Source organism: Quercus robur, chromosome 8 (genome assembly GCF_932294415.1).
Source record: "Quercus robur chromosome 8, dhQueRobu3.1, whole genome shotgun sequence".
Taxonomy (NCBI): domain Eukaryota; kingdom Viridiplantae; phylum Streptophyta; class Magnoliopsida; order Fagales; family Fagaceae; genus Quercus; species Quercus robur.
The window spans coordinates 48,238,088-48,254,699 of NC_065541.1; the positions used below are offsets into that span (position 1 = coordinate 48,238,088).

General features: G+C 33.0%; 1 protein-coding gene across 5 annotated transcripts; it reads right to left on the bottom strand.

Annotated features, from left to right (window-relative positions):
• Positions 1-256: 256 nt before the first annotated feature.
• LOC126696767 (uncharacterized) lies at positions 257-8,840 on the bottom strand. 5 transcript variants are annotated; one of them, XR_007646099.1, is made up of 10 exons: positions 6,604-6,787; positions 5,059-5,305; positions 4,809-4,897; positions 4,591-4,726; positions 3,455-3,529; positions 1,803-1,924; positions 1,640-1,715; positions 1,435-1,494; positions 426-718; positions 257-322 (listed from the first exon to the last, which is right to left on the bottom strand). XR_007646099.1 is itself a non-coding variant. In XM_050393472.1 (9 exons), the coding sequence occupies exons 2-9, from the start codon at positions 5,194-5,196 to the stop codon at positions 1,177-1,179; spliced, it is 819 nt and encodes a 272-aa protein (XP_050249429.1). In that variant the 5' UTR covers positions 5,197-5,305; positions 6,604-6,795; the 3' UTR covers positions 257-1,176. The 5 variants fall into 5 exon arrangements, 4 of the variants coding, with proteins under 4 accessions (XP_050249429.1, XP_050249427.1, XP_050249428.1 ...); XM_050393472.1 differs by having other exon boundaries at positions 257-1,299; positions 6,604-6,795; XM_050393470.1 differs by lacking the exon at positions 6,604-6,787 and adding an exon at positions 8,674-8,840 and having other exon boundaries at positions 308-718.
• Between the last annotated feature and the right edge of the window lie 7,772 nt (positions 8,841-16,612).

The window sequence follows — 16,612 nt, forward strand, 5'->3', positions numbered from 1 at the left end:
CGTGTGCAATTGCAGTATCGGCTGCTTGATTATTTATGAAGGGCCCCTTAATTTGGTCAAACGATATCTAAGCCCAGTTTCTTTCAAAATTTGATTAAATTTTAAAAGATGATATGCAGATGCTCTAAGTACAAAGAAATTCTGAACTATAAAGCATCAAACCTTTGCAGACCCACTGAAAAGACTTCCCAGTCCCAGGTCCATACCAAAGATCCATACCTTAGTAAGTTACATTCCAAACACAAACAGAGCTCTCTAACTCACAAAGATTCTTTCATGCTACTTCATCCGCAGAAAATTATCTGAGTTGGTAATTAAAAACCTGTAGATGACAGTTTTTGTCATATTTCATTTCTGAAAAGATCAGTACTTAATATAATAGCACAACAAGGGTTTATGAAGAGGTAGGTATCTTTTCTAGGTACCTATATTCACATTGATCATAAACCATGACTGCCTATTAACTGCTATGCCATTTACACGTGGGAGAATGGAAAGTACAGAGGAGAAAATGCTGAAGCCGATGATGATAATGGTTTAAGCCTTCCAATCATGTTTGCAGTCAAAATGTCAGTAATTGATGTATCCTTCACTGCGTCTTGGCTATTGTCTTCTTTAATCCCTTGACTATCTTCGCGAACCACATCAAGTTCATGACAGTTAGCACCAATGGCACCACAGATACTAACAATAACCCAACGCTCCGCAACTGCTTAACCTGTTTGGTGAGAGAACAATAACATGAATACATAATGATTCTGCATATTGGCCAAGTTCCATTCAGTTAAGCAAATGGATACCAAAAAATGGAAATATCTGGATATCAATTTTAGTTTGTATGTGACAGATCCATGCAAACATTCTTTATCTACCAATAACTGTCACTAAATATTGTGTCTATCGGTGATGGAGTACCATGCTATTAACCCATTTTATGATATGTAATTTTCCGCATGAACGTGTTTGGTTGATGGTATTATGAAAGTCTTCAAAAGTCAGGACCTAAAATCAAACCAAATAGTACTTCGGTCCTAAAGACTAATTCCTTTCATCCATCATCTTGGTGAAAAATGAATCATTAATTATGATGCACAAAGTGGAGACTGTGACCCAATCATTTCTGACATGATTAAAAACAAGATACGACAAAATTTGGCAAATTAAGCTTCTCATATGTTAGTGCGTTGGTGCGAAGGTAAGTTCGTTCCACCAAAAGCAACAGGTCGAGGCTTCAAGTCCAGGAATCAGCCTTTCCATTAAATAGAGGGTAAGACTACCCACCATGACCTCTCCCAGAACCTGCAAAAGTGGGAGCTTTGTACATTGGGTGCAACCTTTTTTATATGTTAGTTTTAGATAAAACATAAGGTATGCTTGCCATATTACAACAGATACAATATTCACCAGGTGAACATATACAGGTATTGTTATTACCTGATCATAGTGCAAGTAGAAATGGTAAAAAAGATACATGAACAGGATTATTCTGGCAACCTGCAAAAAATGTGAAATGTTAAATGACCATGAACAAGGATAGGAAGTAATGCCAAGCTCAGGGGAGATTTGTAAGTGTCTTTTGTTGGCAAAATTATAAAAGCAAGGAACAAAAACTATATGAAAAAATAAAATTTCGACATACCAGCCAAGCAAAGAATATAACGACCCCATTTATGACATATGCTCTAGACCTCTTCTTTCCAGTTGCATCAAGATACCTTCACAAACCAAACTGACATGCATCAAAATCGGAAAAGAAATCAATACCTTTATAAAAGTCGGTCACTTAACAAATAAAAGATTACCATCTCAAATTGATCCCAGGGGTGGTCGTCTCAGAGATAAGAACCATGTAGGTGTATAGCTGCCCCTCCCCAGTTAACATTGCATATGCTACTGCTGCTATTGAAAGAAGATGATGAATCACCTGAAATATTAATATTATAACTATGTGCTGGGAAAGATCCACGTTAAAACTTAAAAGTAGTTCAAACTAGATTAATTCTTCTCCTCCTCCTCACCCATGACACAATTTGTTTTCACAACTTATCAATGAATTTCACATGGGTCCACCATTGATGCTACTTTATTGTCTACTATTGACAAATGACAACTTGCCACTTTAGTAGTCAAGGAAAAAATTGTAAAAAAGTTGCATTGTAAAAAATAACACCAAAATATAAAACATTTCACCTATATATATATGTATATATATGTGTCTTTATGTAAGGATCTAGCGTTGGCAAGTTCAATGTGACAAATCATGTGTCAAAACGGGTTGTAAGTACATGTTATAAAGCTAGGTAAAAGTAAATCAAAGAATTGCTTGAAGAGAGGAAGGTTCAGAACAGCAAAATCAGAATTCGCATAAGAGATCATTAAAGTCAAACAAAAAAGTCGCGAGTCGCTTGCACAACCCTCACTAGAGCAAGATTATGAAAATTTGATTCCAAATTCTACTTAAAGTCTGACTTACCCTAACCTTTTGCTTACCAATATATATTCCTAGAGGTACTTATCAAATATATATTCCTTGAGGCATGATTTTCAACCTAAGAACACAGAAGTACAAAAAAACATCTAGAGTGTTTTTCTGTTTGCACCTAAACAGAAAAACCAATCCTTGTGTTTATTAAACTTCGAGCTTAAATATATTTTCCTCTCAATTGTCCTTGAAAGTTGAAACCAAAGAGTTCATTCCTTGACAATGAGTCCACTGTTGTTGCCTTCTGAAGAGTTCTTTGGAGTACCAAAGTACTGGGTGGTTGCGGATGAGTTTTATCATAGAGGAAGTTCTATAAAAGGATTCAAGAGTTTTGGTGCCACAATGCTTGGAGGCAAACGATTAGTTTGCTGAGGTTGCATGGAGAGTCTATGCTTTGAAGGTTTTGTGTGTTCAAACTGTAGTAACTTGTAACCAATTCTTCTATAGTGAATTTCCTATGCGGTATATATATATATATACCCACTATAATCAAGATGTTAATCAATATATAGCACCTGATACATCTCTTTGTTAATGTTGCCTCCACTTACTTTTTTATTAGATTAATATTTTGAAAATCATACCAATAAATTCTTATTGTTTTTAAAAGGTACGCCAAATTCAACGTTAATTAGATGTTATTGATTTTACCCAATCGCCCAATCCATAACTCATTTTTAGTGTATACTTTCAAAATATAAAAAACATGGAATTAAACATTTTATAGATAAAATAGTTATTGATCTTTGATTATCTTGATATTTAACAAGCATAGAAAGAAAAAGGAAATAATGAAATTCAATGGTAAATTTGTTATAAAAAATTAAAATTAAGCTCATCTAATAGAAATTTATTAAGTGCTACAACATTGACAAAAATTACACGTGTAACTTTTGTTTGTATGTATATGAGTTATATTACACATATAGATACACAGCTTGATTGTATTTATTCAAAATTGAATAGACTTACATACTCAAATCCACCTAGAGCAGGATAAAACCATAAGATCATCCCAAGGTCAGCCAGGAAGTAACCAACCGAAACCTGTTAAAATTATATCAAAACATGAAACATAATTTTTACCAGATAAAACACAGCAGGAGGTGAAACAGGCATACAAGGTTGAAACAAACCAAACTTATGACATAAGGTAGAAAACAATATTTCATCAAGACCGCTTTAATGCAAAAGAAGGTAAGATAGCATGTATTAGTAAGATAAATAAATTTCCCCTTGCATGTGTTTCATAAGTTTATAGAGAGGAAAAGGAAGCTAGAAGAATCTATAACACAAGGTCCTTTGAATTGACTTACTCAATACAAATAAGGTATTTATTCAAGGCCTCTATTGGAGGTTCAGGTTTCTTCAAAATTGAGGTATAAAGCTACTTACCAACTACCTCTCAGCCCCTACAGTAGCTGGAGCCTTGTGCACCAGATATGACCTTTTTATAAAATAGATTTGCAATTCCTTTCTTTTATTTTTCTTTTCTCTACACCTCTACTCATATCATTGACTATAGTTTTTCCATAAGAACTAAGAAAGAAAAACAAAATAGTGGCATGTTCGATTTGCCAATAGGCAGTATAAGGATCTTATAATAAAACTCTATCCATGCCCAATATAAGAAAGAATGACTTGGTTTCCTGTAGATACTATAGCTCCTCACACATTTCTAGCTCTCAAAAGAAAATCCGGCATTTGTTGACTAACAAAAGTAATATTAGATACATCTAAGGGAATTGTACCTAAAGGCCAACATGGACTAAGATATCGTATATATTGGCACCCACAAAAGTTTCCCTTATTTTATTTCTTCTCAATGTAAAATGGCTGGCCAGAATTCAAGCTGGCTCACATTTATGCTATGAAAAACTAATACAATATCAATGTGTACTCTGTATTTCATTGATGGGTAAACACTACTTACACGCCTTACAGGATTGAACTCATGACCTCACCCTCAACCCCTTGTTTATGGGACAAGGAGATGCCATTGGGTCTAAAGACTCTTACAAGAAACGCACAAACGTAATAATCATAACAGCAACAACATCAACAGCAATAATGACAATAGCAAATCAAATAATTTTAGGTATACTCACCCCCAAGGCAAATGTGGACAGTTGAGAACATCGAAGTGTAATAAGGCCAGCAAATTGGTCAGAATAGAGATCTGACCAGAACACAAAGTATAATGATATAGTTGTGATAAAAATGGCATGAAGAGTCGATATGGCCCTGCATAAACAGTTAACATATATAAAAAATTTGCAACAAAGAAGGGGAAAAGGATCAGACTAAATGGGGAAATATTCAACACCTGTTATTCCACTCAACACGCTGCATTTTTGAAAGGCTGGCATAGCTCTTGAAGTAAATAGCACTGATCGTCTGGGTAAGATCATAGACCTGAAAACGAGGAAACGCTTAAAAGAGGAAAACAGGGAAGAAAAAAGAGAAGATACAGAATTAGGGAAAAAAGTTGACAAGGTATGTATAGAACATATGAGAAGCAACCATTTTAAATGGACTGATGTGCCACAATTAATTTTAGCAATGATGAGAAATACCACTTTGGAAGCAAAAATTCCACCAATGATGGAAGTACAAGGTATAAATGAATCTGCAAGTACATAATCCTTTAGCAGCTGCTCAGCATGGTTTTGGTACAGTGTGATTCCCATAGTTGCCTGTTCAGAAACCAGCATTACAGGATACTCTTTAGCAAATACGTAGACACTCTTTCTATTGTGTAATGCTCTTCTTCTCTTTGTTCTCTGCTTTTTTGCCTCTTTGGTGAATAAATACCGTGGAAGACTAACAAAAGGAAATTTAGCTATTAGAAAATAATTAGGTAAATTATCTAATAAAAATATAAGATAAATTAGATTAATGACAAGAAAGCACAGATGCTTACACCATATACACTGATGTAACCCCGTAGATAAAAAAGACTTGCATATGTTATGATTGAAGAAAAAAACCCAAACAAAAGATAAATATCCAATTTTGGTCTAGTACCATTATCATAGCCATCATCACATGGGGAGGTAGGCACACATGCCCCAGGGCAGGGAGGGATTTAAAAGGAACAGAAATGCTAAAGCAGATACATCACAGACACACATCATATATGTATTAAGCAACAAAAGTAACAATCTAGCATCTGCTTTGGTGCTTCTCAGAGACTTAACTTATCCTTAAAAGTACAAAAATATCAAACACTATTATCGCAATCAAAAAAAAAAAAAAAACTGATTAGTACTACACCCATCATGGCAGGGCAATACATGGAAAACCACCTGTTTAAATCTTAAACATTAATTTTAAATAAATAAATAAAAGAAAATAAAAGCCTGTGTTTTCTATACAACATAAACCTGCCTACTAAGGAACTTTCTTCAAAAAGGTATGGAAAAGTTGAACAATGAACTCATTGTGACATAGAGTTCACCAAAAGAAAAAAAGAAAAAAGAAAAGAATATTAGATCAGTTTGTTTCAAGCAACACATTAAGTTTTATTGTAAAGTTTCAAAGAAAGTTAGCATGATCCCTAGTTTCAAAAGTTTCTAATAAATTCAACTAAACTTACTACCTAGTTTCAAAACTTTAGTGATTGAAATCTATAAATAACTCAAATTGCAAGCTAATGAACTATTGAGAAGCAAGTGATCATCCCAGTGGCACAAGCAACAACACATTACAGAGAAAACTATGATTTGTTTACTTTCTTAAAATCTAAATTGACCATAACCAGCTCTTGTCAAAAAGCAATTATCACAAACCAAGACCAAAACTTCAACTCCAACAATCACAAAACAACGTTAAATATATCCCAAGAAAGACAGTAAAATTAGTTTGTTTATGTTTTTTTTTTGAAGCACAACAAGGTTGTGAACACAAATGTTTAGCCACTAACATCTAATAAGACTTTCTCAAAAATAAATAAATAAAACAGAACAAACTCATGTCTCAAAGCACCCCAAAAAAGAAAAAAAAGGATTAAAGCATAAAAACATATGGGAATCAAAAGCGGGGTTAAAAGGATCATACATTAAAACACAAAAGCCAAAAAAACAGATTTGTTTTTTGTGTTTTTTGGGTTTACCGTTTACCTGAATATTGGAAGAAAAGGAAGTTGCTGGAAAATTATGGGTATCGGTTTTCAGATAAGGGGAGAGAGAAAGATAGATTAAAAAGAATACAGACAGACAGAAAGGGTACGAATGAGAATTGAGCTTTGGTCCAAAGCAAAGCAAAGTGGGTCACCCAATCTGCGATTCTATACGCGTGTGTTTTTGGGTTACGTATGCTGTCTACATCTGAACTCTCCGTAAACTATACAAACTGTCCCCAAAACTATAAAACAAACTGAAAAATAAGGTTATTGTCTCTTCGATTCTTAAGTGGTAAGTTATGATTAGTCTAATATGAACTCACACCTAAAATTACTTTATTATCCATCAATAGGCATTTTTCGAAAGATAAAGAATACTATTTGCTAAAATATAGTGTCTTATCCCTTTTTTTAGAGAAATGCTGATTCCGTGAGTGGTTATTGATAATTGAAAAAATATTATCAGTAGTGGACTGATGGGCTCAAATAAAAACAAGTAAAAATTTGTCATAGCAAAAGTTTGTAAATTAATTTGTGATTGTAATATTACTTTAAAAAAATTATATTTTGCTAATATTATTAAAATGTTCTTAATAATTAATTAATTATTAAACCACTTAAATTTTAATAGAGTAGGTAATCTGTAAGTTTTACTATAAATACAAAATTATTGTAGATAATCAAAAAATTAAAATAAATGTTGAATTGTTGAAACTCTTGGTAATAAAATTTTAGTTGGAGTAAAATTGTATGATAGAGTTTTACATTTTGAGAATACTAAGTATTTTAATACAAACGGAAAAATGGGAGAATGCCTTAAAGAAAGAGACAATGATGTATATCCAAAAGAAAGAGACAGTGAGATTAACCCACTATTTTTTCTTTTGTGAATACTAAGTATTTTAACACAGAAGACCGATATTCTCAAAAAAAAAAAAAAAAAAAAAAAAAGTTTTACATTTTGGTAACAAGAGATTGATTTATTGCCAATCTTTGTAGAGTACTTGTTGAGGATGGTCTCTATTAATTGATGACCTTAATTTGAGTCCGTTTAGTAAAAGATTTCTAGTAACGTTGTTAAAGTTTTGTGGAAATACGTGTGAGTGAAAAAGTGTGTAGAAATACATGTTATGGTGTTTAAACAACGGTTTTCGTTGTTTAAACAATGTTACCAAATGTGTGAGTGAAAAATATGTAAAAATATGTGTTGTGATGTTTAAACAACTATTTTGATTTTAATTCTTTTTCCTTTATTCTCAAAAAAAAAAAAATTCTTTTTCCTTTATGTCCAAAAGTTGTGATGCTAAAGCAAAATTAAAGCAGAAGGAAAGCTATGAGGTTTCCCAATTAATAAAGCAAATCTATCGCTTCTTTTTATATTATATACATAAAAGAAGCTTTTACTACCAGTCCTCCTTTGGAATTGTTTCTTCTCGCTGCACAAGTTAGCTTCTTGCTAATGTGCGGTGCACCAGAGAGTTTCTTGCTCATGGGTTCATCTCCAACAGTGCTTGCATACTCTTACCCAGTCTAAAGGGACTTTCCTTCTATTTTTTTCACAACTCACTTCACAATACACCCGGGTTTATTTTACCATACACCATATTAAAATAATATAAACCACACAATAAAATAATATATTCAATGCAATAAACACCAGACCAGCCACAACCAGCACAAACCACAGCCACAACAACCACCGCTACAGCCACGAGAACCACCACACAGCCATAGCCACTGCAAGGACCACCCACAACCGCAACCCCAACTACCACAATCCCTACAAATTGCAACCCACTACATCCAAAACAAAATGACCACCCAAAACCACCCCACCGCCACTCAAAACCTCCTCAAAATCGAAACCCCCACCACCCAAAACCACCATCCCCGGCACCCACAACACCTGCAAATCTAAACCCTCACCAAGATGATATATAGCAATAGCAATGAACAAGTTAATGTTTCTAGAGCCATTTGTTCCATCTTTTCATTGTACATATAATGAACAAAGAAATCCCAGTTGACAGATTAATTGAAAGAAGAAACGGGGCAGTTACGGAGTTACCTTTGGTCCTTTAGTAAAAGCGGGTCGCCACGTAATGATGAATCCAAGAACGAATTGAGTCTTTTTGGACTTGGAATTAGCGTTGGTGTGAAAAAGGTGTTTGGAGAAGAGAGGAATTTGGTCAGAGTAGAAGTGGGTCTTGCAAATGGTATATGTTGCGGGATTTTAGCATCCAAGCACAAAACAAGCCCGCGGTCTTCTAATTACGAAGAAATTTACAATAGTGCCACGGCACACTTGTGCTTCTACCTTTAGGCTTTACTGTTCATGGATTGCAAAATTAAATATCATTATTTTATTCTGACTCTCTCTCCTATTTGTCTTGTCCTCATTTCCTTTTTATCATTTTAATTATTTTTTATGAAGAGGAAGAGAGAGAAAGAGTTTGTGAAAATAATATTTTAATGAATAAATGATATAATTAAGAAACTAGATGTTGGGTGTGTTATAAAATAGTATAGTATAATAAATAAAGTAGCTTTTGAGACTGTATAGAAAAATGAACTTTTTTTTTTTAGAAACAAAAATGAGCCATATATCCAACATTTCTTTTTAGAGTTTCACAATATATGGCATTCGCTCCTGATGATAGCTCTTTATCACAAGACCAAGACACCAATTTGTTTTTAATATAGGCAGGAATTGAACCCTAAATCTCTTATTCAACCATCAAAAACTTTATTAGTTGAGTTAACTGGATTCTGAAACCCACAAAAAAAAAAAAAGTCACTTTAGATGTTGGTAGGTTTTTAATAAAATTATATTTTTCTTATATTATAAAAATCTTTTTTTCTTCTTCTCAAAAAAAAGTTCTTTTTTTTTTCCTGATACAAGATAGATTTACTTATATTTGCTTCTTATTTAAGTCATTCAAGACATATAAAGGATAAACTATTGTAAGGAGTACTAAAAACAAAATCTAATGACACATTTACAAAATATATCACCTTATATAATAATTGAATGTAAAATGCATAATGTTTTCTTTAAAAAAAATTATAATACTTTCAAGTAATAAATTTAGATAGCTTAATTTAGAAAAATATAACAAATTGTATTAACTTTACTTTGTTAGAAAATAATCACATTATTTTAAGTAGAGTTTGGAACTAACACTTAAGGCTTATCTACTAATTTCATTTTTCACCTAACAAAACAACAAATCATCAAATTTGTTGACGCATCATGCACTTGTAAGTTATTATTCTTCTACCTTTGAATTTGCAAATGTTTAAATAGTTAAATGCAAGATAATTCATTATTAGTTTTGAAATCTTTTCTGAAGACACCAACAGGCTTCTACAAACAATAGAAGAAACTAGCAATCGGCATTAAGTATACTCTCAACCTTTGGATGACATAAATGCATGGCATGCGCGCACACATCCATGCACACAATATGAGAGAGAGAGAGTAATGACTATAGAAGAGAAATGTGATTCTACTCACTAAAGAATCATTAGATAATTAATACAAAAAATTAAATGACATTAAAATTATTAGGTTCTAAAGATTTAGGATTAAATTTTTAGAATTTCAACTTGTATGTGTTGGTAAATTGAGAACAAAAACATGTCTAGGATAAGTGTTAGACATTACTCAAAGTTGTACAGGTCAAAAATCAAAAATGTACAAACTGCAAGAAAAATGATTATTTTTCTGTGAAGCTTATCCAATTGAATTGTGAAGCTCAATCGATCGAAAATCACAGAAAAAGAATTTTTGCAGAATTTTAAACAGGCCCAAGCCCGCGAAAACGTTTAGGGTTTCAATCCAACACTCCTATATATAAAAGGAAAACCCTAGCTACATTTTGAAGACGCTTGGAAGACTTGTGAGTTATTTCTGTGAGATCTGAGAGATTCTGTACCTTCTAACTCTACAAGCATCTACTGAAACAAGATTTACAATCAAGTGCTAGTGGAATCTAGTTGTTGCAAAGATCAACAAGTCGTGATCTGAAACCTTTGAATGGGATCTCAAAGTCACAAGCGTGGATGCTTATGTGGTGCAAATCCAAGAGAGAAAGAGTCTATGGATTCGGAGCTTGTATGTGGTCGTGTTAGTAAGTTACTACTACAGATAGCAATAGATTTAAAGTTAGATCTTATTGTAAAAACTTTGATTCTCTATAGTGGATTTGTTTTATCTTTGAGGTAGTTAGGTCAAATCCTCCCCAGGTTTTTACCTTGAAACTATTGGTTTCATTAGTTTTCCTAGGTTATCATATCATTATGTTCTTTATTTTCCACTGTTGTGCTTGATATGATCTGTCCTTGTTTAACTTAGATCTCATAATTAACCTAAGTAATCACTTGACTAATATATTAGGTTAAACAATCTAGTTTAAGGGGTCTAAAAAAATAAATAAGTGGTATCAGAGCGGGTTAGCTCTTGTTGGGTAGTTTACCTTGAGTGGATCCTTAACCCCTGCTATCATGGAACATGGTCACTCTCTTGTGATCCCTCCCCATTTTAATGGGAATAACTATACTTATTGGAAAGTTAGGATGAAAGCTTTTTTGAAATCCCTAGATGAGAGAGTATGGCCCTCTGTTGAGAATGGTTGGGAGAGACCAACCACTCCTATCAAGTGAATGGAACACTGCATAAAAAGAAGCAACAAGCTTTAATAGCAAGGCTATAAATGCTATATTCAATGTTGTTTCTATGGAAGAATTTAAAAAGAATCTCTAATGTAGAGGTTGCTTATACTGCCTGGAATATTTTGCAAATGTGCATGAAGGCACTAAGGCAATAAAGATTAATAAACTGCAATAGTTGACATCTAGGTTTGAAAGCATCAAGATGTCTAATAATGAGACTTTTGATGAGTTCTATACCAAACTGAATGACATAGTAAACTCTACTTTTAATTTGGGTGAAGTATATGATCAACCTAAAATGGTTAGGAAGATTCTTAGATCCTTAACTGAGGATTTTAGACCCAAAGTCACTGCTATAACAGAGAATAAGGATGTGGACACCATCCCTGTTAATGAACTTGTAAGATCTCTTCAATCCTATGAGTTTGACCTTATTCTCTGTGAGTAGGACATCCTATGGTTGATGATGATGAAATCTCTTAGATCTCAACTTGTAGGATGATCATCAACTTGTAGGATCTCTTCAATCCTATGGTTGTCAGGGTTACAGTCACCTTAGGTCAAAATGTCCTACTTACTTGAGATCTAAGGGAAAAACTAAGGCTGTTATCCTAGTGATGATGAAGTTTCTAGTCACAAGTCTGAAAGTGATCAAGAAGGAAATTTAATGGCTTTCACTGCTACTGCTAAAGTAAGTGAGCCTGAAATTGTTTATGAGAACCCTTCTGATGGGGAACTCTCTGAGAATGCTAACTTGCAAGAGGCTTACAACAAGCTTTGCAAGATTGTAGCAAAGGATGGCCATGAATGTTGACAAAGGTTTGAAGAAGATAAACACTCTTGAACAAGAAAAGAGAAATCTGTTGGTTAAACTATTTGATGCTAATGGACTCATAACCTCTGTTAAGATTGAGAACATATCTTTGATTGAGAAAGTCAAAAGTTTCGAATCTGAATTATCTATTGCTAGAGAACAACTTGATAGGACTTCTACTTCTAAACTGGATAATATGTTAAATGTTCAAAAATCTTTTTTTGATAAGACACAGTTAAGGTCTGTAGAGAGTGTTTCTAGTTCTGTTGTTCATCCTCCTAAGTTTGTACTTGCTACATCTATTTCTACTCTTGAAGTTAAGGTACCTAAGGAAGAAATTCCAGCTACTAGGAGAATTAGGGTAGATCTAAGTGAGTCAAAACCTAAGAAACCCAATCATCTTGGAAGCAAGAAACAACACAAACCTTAATGGTTTGTCATTTTTGTGGTGGAGCTGGGCATACACGCCCAAATTGTTTTAAGTTGCAAGCTTCAAAGCAAACAACTAAACACAAAGTGCCTGTGCCAAAAGCACAAGATCCTATGGCACATATCCATGAATTAGTAAAGGTTTTTAACCTTTATGCCAATACAAGAGCTGAGTTTAAGTCTAGTTCATCTAGAAACTCCAATTCCAAGTTTGCATCTAAGAGAGTGTGGATGCAAAAGACTCAGCCTTTGTGAGTTTTTCTGACATGGTCTTTGTGCTTAATCTTTCAATCTCTTGTGACCAAAATGTTTTTCATTAGGATTTTCTTTTGCATAACATTCGTGCAATTCATTCTAGGTTTGTTTATGATATTTTTAAGTTTTTTTTTTAAATTAAAAAAAAATAGAAAACAAAAAAAATAAAAAAGGGTTTTTTTATTGTGTATTACACATCTTCAAGTGTGTAATTGAGGTTGGCCTATGAAATTTGCATTTCATGACTGTGTACCTTGTTTAGCTTAGATAAGCTGTTTTTCTGCACTTTGCTAGTTTGTGCTATGTAGTACTTAAATTGTGTGAGTTGTTTATGGTTTTTAAACACATGCTTTTGATTTTGAAGTCACATTCTTTTGATTGTAAGGACTAAAAAATCTTAGGAGAAAAGCATAAATAACCATCTTACCACTGTTACTCGTCAATCATGAACACCTGTGTGCAAATTATAAAAGTCATGCTCAGTAAGGTGTAGCACTTGCACAGCAAGATTAAATGAGGTGTTAACTGTGAAAATCAAAAGAGAATTCAAAAGAAAAAGAAAAGCAAATAGAAACAGAAACAGGCATCAAAAGAAAAAGAATGAAAGAATAAAAATTGCTTTTACATGATTGCAAACGTGTTTTCTAGAAGATGTGGAAGTTATATGATGTAACTCTTTTGCTGATGGTCACTTTCAAACTTATGTGATTGATAATGTAGAAATTGTGTTTAATTTTTATATATCTACATATCACCTTTTATGTATTTCATACACTTACTTGTTGCACACACCACACGCAAATCTTTGTTAAACTCTATACATGTGATGGTGTGTTAATTTTTATGGCCATCCAAAATTGTGCTTCTTGAAATGTTTAATACTTTTTGGGGTATGGGGTAAAATTTTTGAAGAAAATTTTTTAATCTTGATAAACATTGATTTGATTGAAGAGAAAGTGTTTTTGGAAACATTTGGAATCATTGACATGCATTTCATATCATAAAAACTGGTTTAAAAGTGTTTCTGCAGAAAATTTCCAAGATTTCAAAATCTTCTAATTCTTCAGGATTCGATTGATCGAACCTGTTTTTCAACTGATCAAAAAATTCAGTTTTTAAGGCTAAAACTCTCGGCCTGAGTCAATTCCTCCTTCGATTCCTTCTGATCAGTCAAACCTGTTTTTAAGACATTTTCGATTCCTAGCTCGATTCCTCCCGACCGATTGAAAATTGTTTTTAAAAAAGAAAATAAGAGGAATTTGAACTTTGTTCTTCATTTTTTTTTTTTTTTGTCTTCCTCTTCGATCCTTCTCAATTCCTCTTATTCAATTTTTTTTTTTGTCTTTCTCTAAGTCAAAGCTTCAAGGGTTTTCTTCCTCCATACTTGGTAACTCCTTTTTGTTTAAATCACATGCATTCATGCATTTTCTTCAAGTTTTCTAAAAATTTCAAACTAATAGGATTTTGGGATTTTTTGATGATTTTGAGTTTTTTGATCCAAATTGTTGGATGGGTTTTTGTTCATGCATCATTTAAACATGATTCACATGCTTTAATTTCAAAAATTTCAAGATTTCTACAAAATTTCGAAATTAGGGTTTATGTGTTCTTAAGAATTTGGGGATTTTGTTCAATTGGATGAAATTGAATAAAATTGACTTGTGATATTGTTTAATTGAGTGATTATAACATGTTTTATACTTGCTGTGTTGTTCAATTGATCAATATAAGGATTTTTGTAAAATTAGGGTTTCAAAATTGGGGATTTTGCTAAATTTCTAATTTTCTTGGTCAATTTTCAAAATTGAGATAAAATTGAACTGTTTTTGTGCATTAAATCCTGCATCATATGTGTCTTTGCATCATGCATCATTTAGTTTTTAAAATTTCATGTTATTTTGGTCTCTAACTCTATCTGATGTAGTCTGCCCTTGGTTTTCATTTTGGTCCCTACATTTTTATTTTACCACTTTTAGTCCATAAACCAATTAACACATGACATTTAAGTCCTTACCGTCACCCAACTAACAGAAAAGGTTGATGTGGCTGACGGCACATTAAAATAATAATTAAAAAAAAATCTATTTTGGCATTAAAAAATGCCACATCAACATCTAAATTAATTTTAATTAAATAAAAAAATAAAAAACAAAATGAATTGAGATCTAAGAACATAAGAACATAAGCACTTGTTCTTCAATGTTCTTCTTAAATCAAGAAATAAACCCAGCAATGACATCAAACCCAGAATCAAAGAGCAAACTCAGATTGAATATCAAAGACATCAAACCCAGCAACGACATCAAACCCAGAATCAATGAGCAAACCCAGCAACGACATTTTCCATATTCGCTAATTGGTCATTTTTTATTTAAATTAAATGAAGCTCTCTCTCATCAAACCCAGCAACGACATCAGCGAATATGACCTAATACATTTTGGTCATTGCTCTTCCACTAGATTCAACTTACTAAAGCTCTCTCTCGTCTAAAATGAAGCCCTCTTTCATCTAAAGCTCTCTCTCTCTCTCAGATCAAAATCTCTATCTCTATCTCTATCTCTCTTTCGACTTTCTCTTTGGATCTGGGTTTAGAGAAAGAGATGGTAGGTGTTGGGTTCGACTGGGTATGCTGGGATCTGGGCTTTCTCTTTAGCTTTGATCGGTGATCGTTGGTGGGTTTGACTGGCTTTGATTGGATCTGGGTTTAGAGAAAGAGATGGTGGGTGCTGGGTTCGACTGGGTTTGCTAGGATCTGGGCTTTCTCTTCGACTTTGATCGATGATCGTTGGTGGGTTTAACGGGGTTTGATCAGATCTGAGTTTAGAGAAATAGATGTTGGTGGGTGCTGGGTTTGACTGGGTTCGTTGGTTAGGATTGCAAGGTTTGTTGTTGTTGTTGGTCTAATCGATGATCGTTTCTAGACATTTGGGGTTTGGGGTTTGCTGGAGATTTGGTTTTGGCGATGTTCATGTTTTTTTATTTTGGCAATGTTCATGTTTTTTGATTAGGTTTGTTGGGGTTTGTTTTTTGATTTGATTTGCTGGGTTCGACTATGTTCTTTGATTTGGTGATGTTCATGATTTTTTTTTCCCTGTAGGTTTGATGTTCATGTTCTTTGATGTTCATGTTCTTTTATTCTGAGTTTGCTCTTTGATTCTGGGTTTGATATCGTTGCTGGGTTTATTTCTTAATTTAAGAAGAACATTGAAGAACAAGTTCTTATGTTCTTAGATCTCAATTCGTTTTGTTTTTAATTTTTTTATTTAATTAAAATTAATTTAGATGCTGATGTGGCATTTTTCAAAATAGATTTTTTAAATTATTATTTTAATGTGACGTCAGCCACGTCAGCTTTTTCTGTTAATTGGGTGACGATAAGGACTTAAATGTCATGCGTTAATTGGTTTAGGGACTAAAAGTGGTAAAATGAAAATGTAGGGACCAAAATAGAAAAAAGTCAAAATGTAGAGACTAAAAGTACATTTACGCCAATATTTACCATTGACTATAGTTTTACAATGCATGCATTGAAAAGGTTTATATTTAAGAAATATAAGTACATAACATGACAAATACAATAGCGGCAAAACCACTATAGTATTTGATATTATAGAAAGCCAAGGTACCCCACGTACAACACAATGCAATAGTAATGTTATTCTCATATTAAGATAATAACAAGGTTTGTAAATAAAAAAATAAACGAAGGTATAAGTTTTCAACAAATAATATGGTATATTATAGCAAGTCACTGTAAATCCTAAAGGGTGATACAATAATAGAGATCATCACATCTTTAAAAATTGAGGTTAATTAATTTGAGTTGAATTCTCA

Bases quoted from the DNA above. Each gene is read 5' to 3' on its own strand.
- LOC126696767 (XM_050393470.1), bottom strand. From the start codon at position 5,196: ATGCTGGTTTCTGAACAGGCAACTATGGGAATCACACTGTACCAAAAC. The intron at 1,925-3,454 runs GTAAGTCTATTC...TTAATATTTCAG, and splicing joins CTCTAGGTGGATTTGAGTAT to GTGATTCATCATCTTCTTTC. The intron at 1,495-1,639 runs GTATGTCGAAAT...CATTTTTTGCAG, and splicing joins TTATATTCTTTGCTTGGCTG to GTTGCCAGAATAATCCTGTT.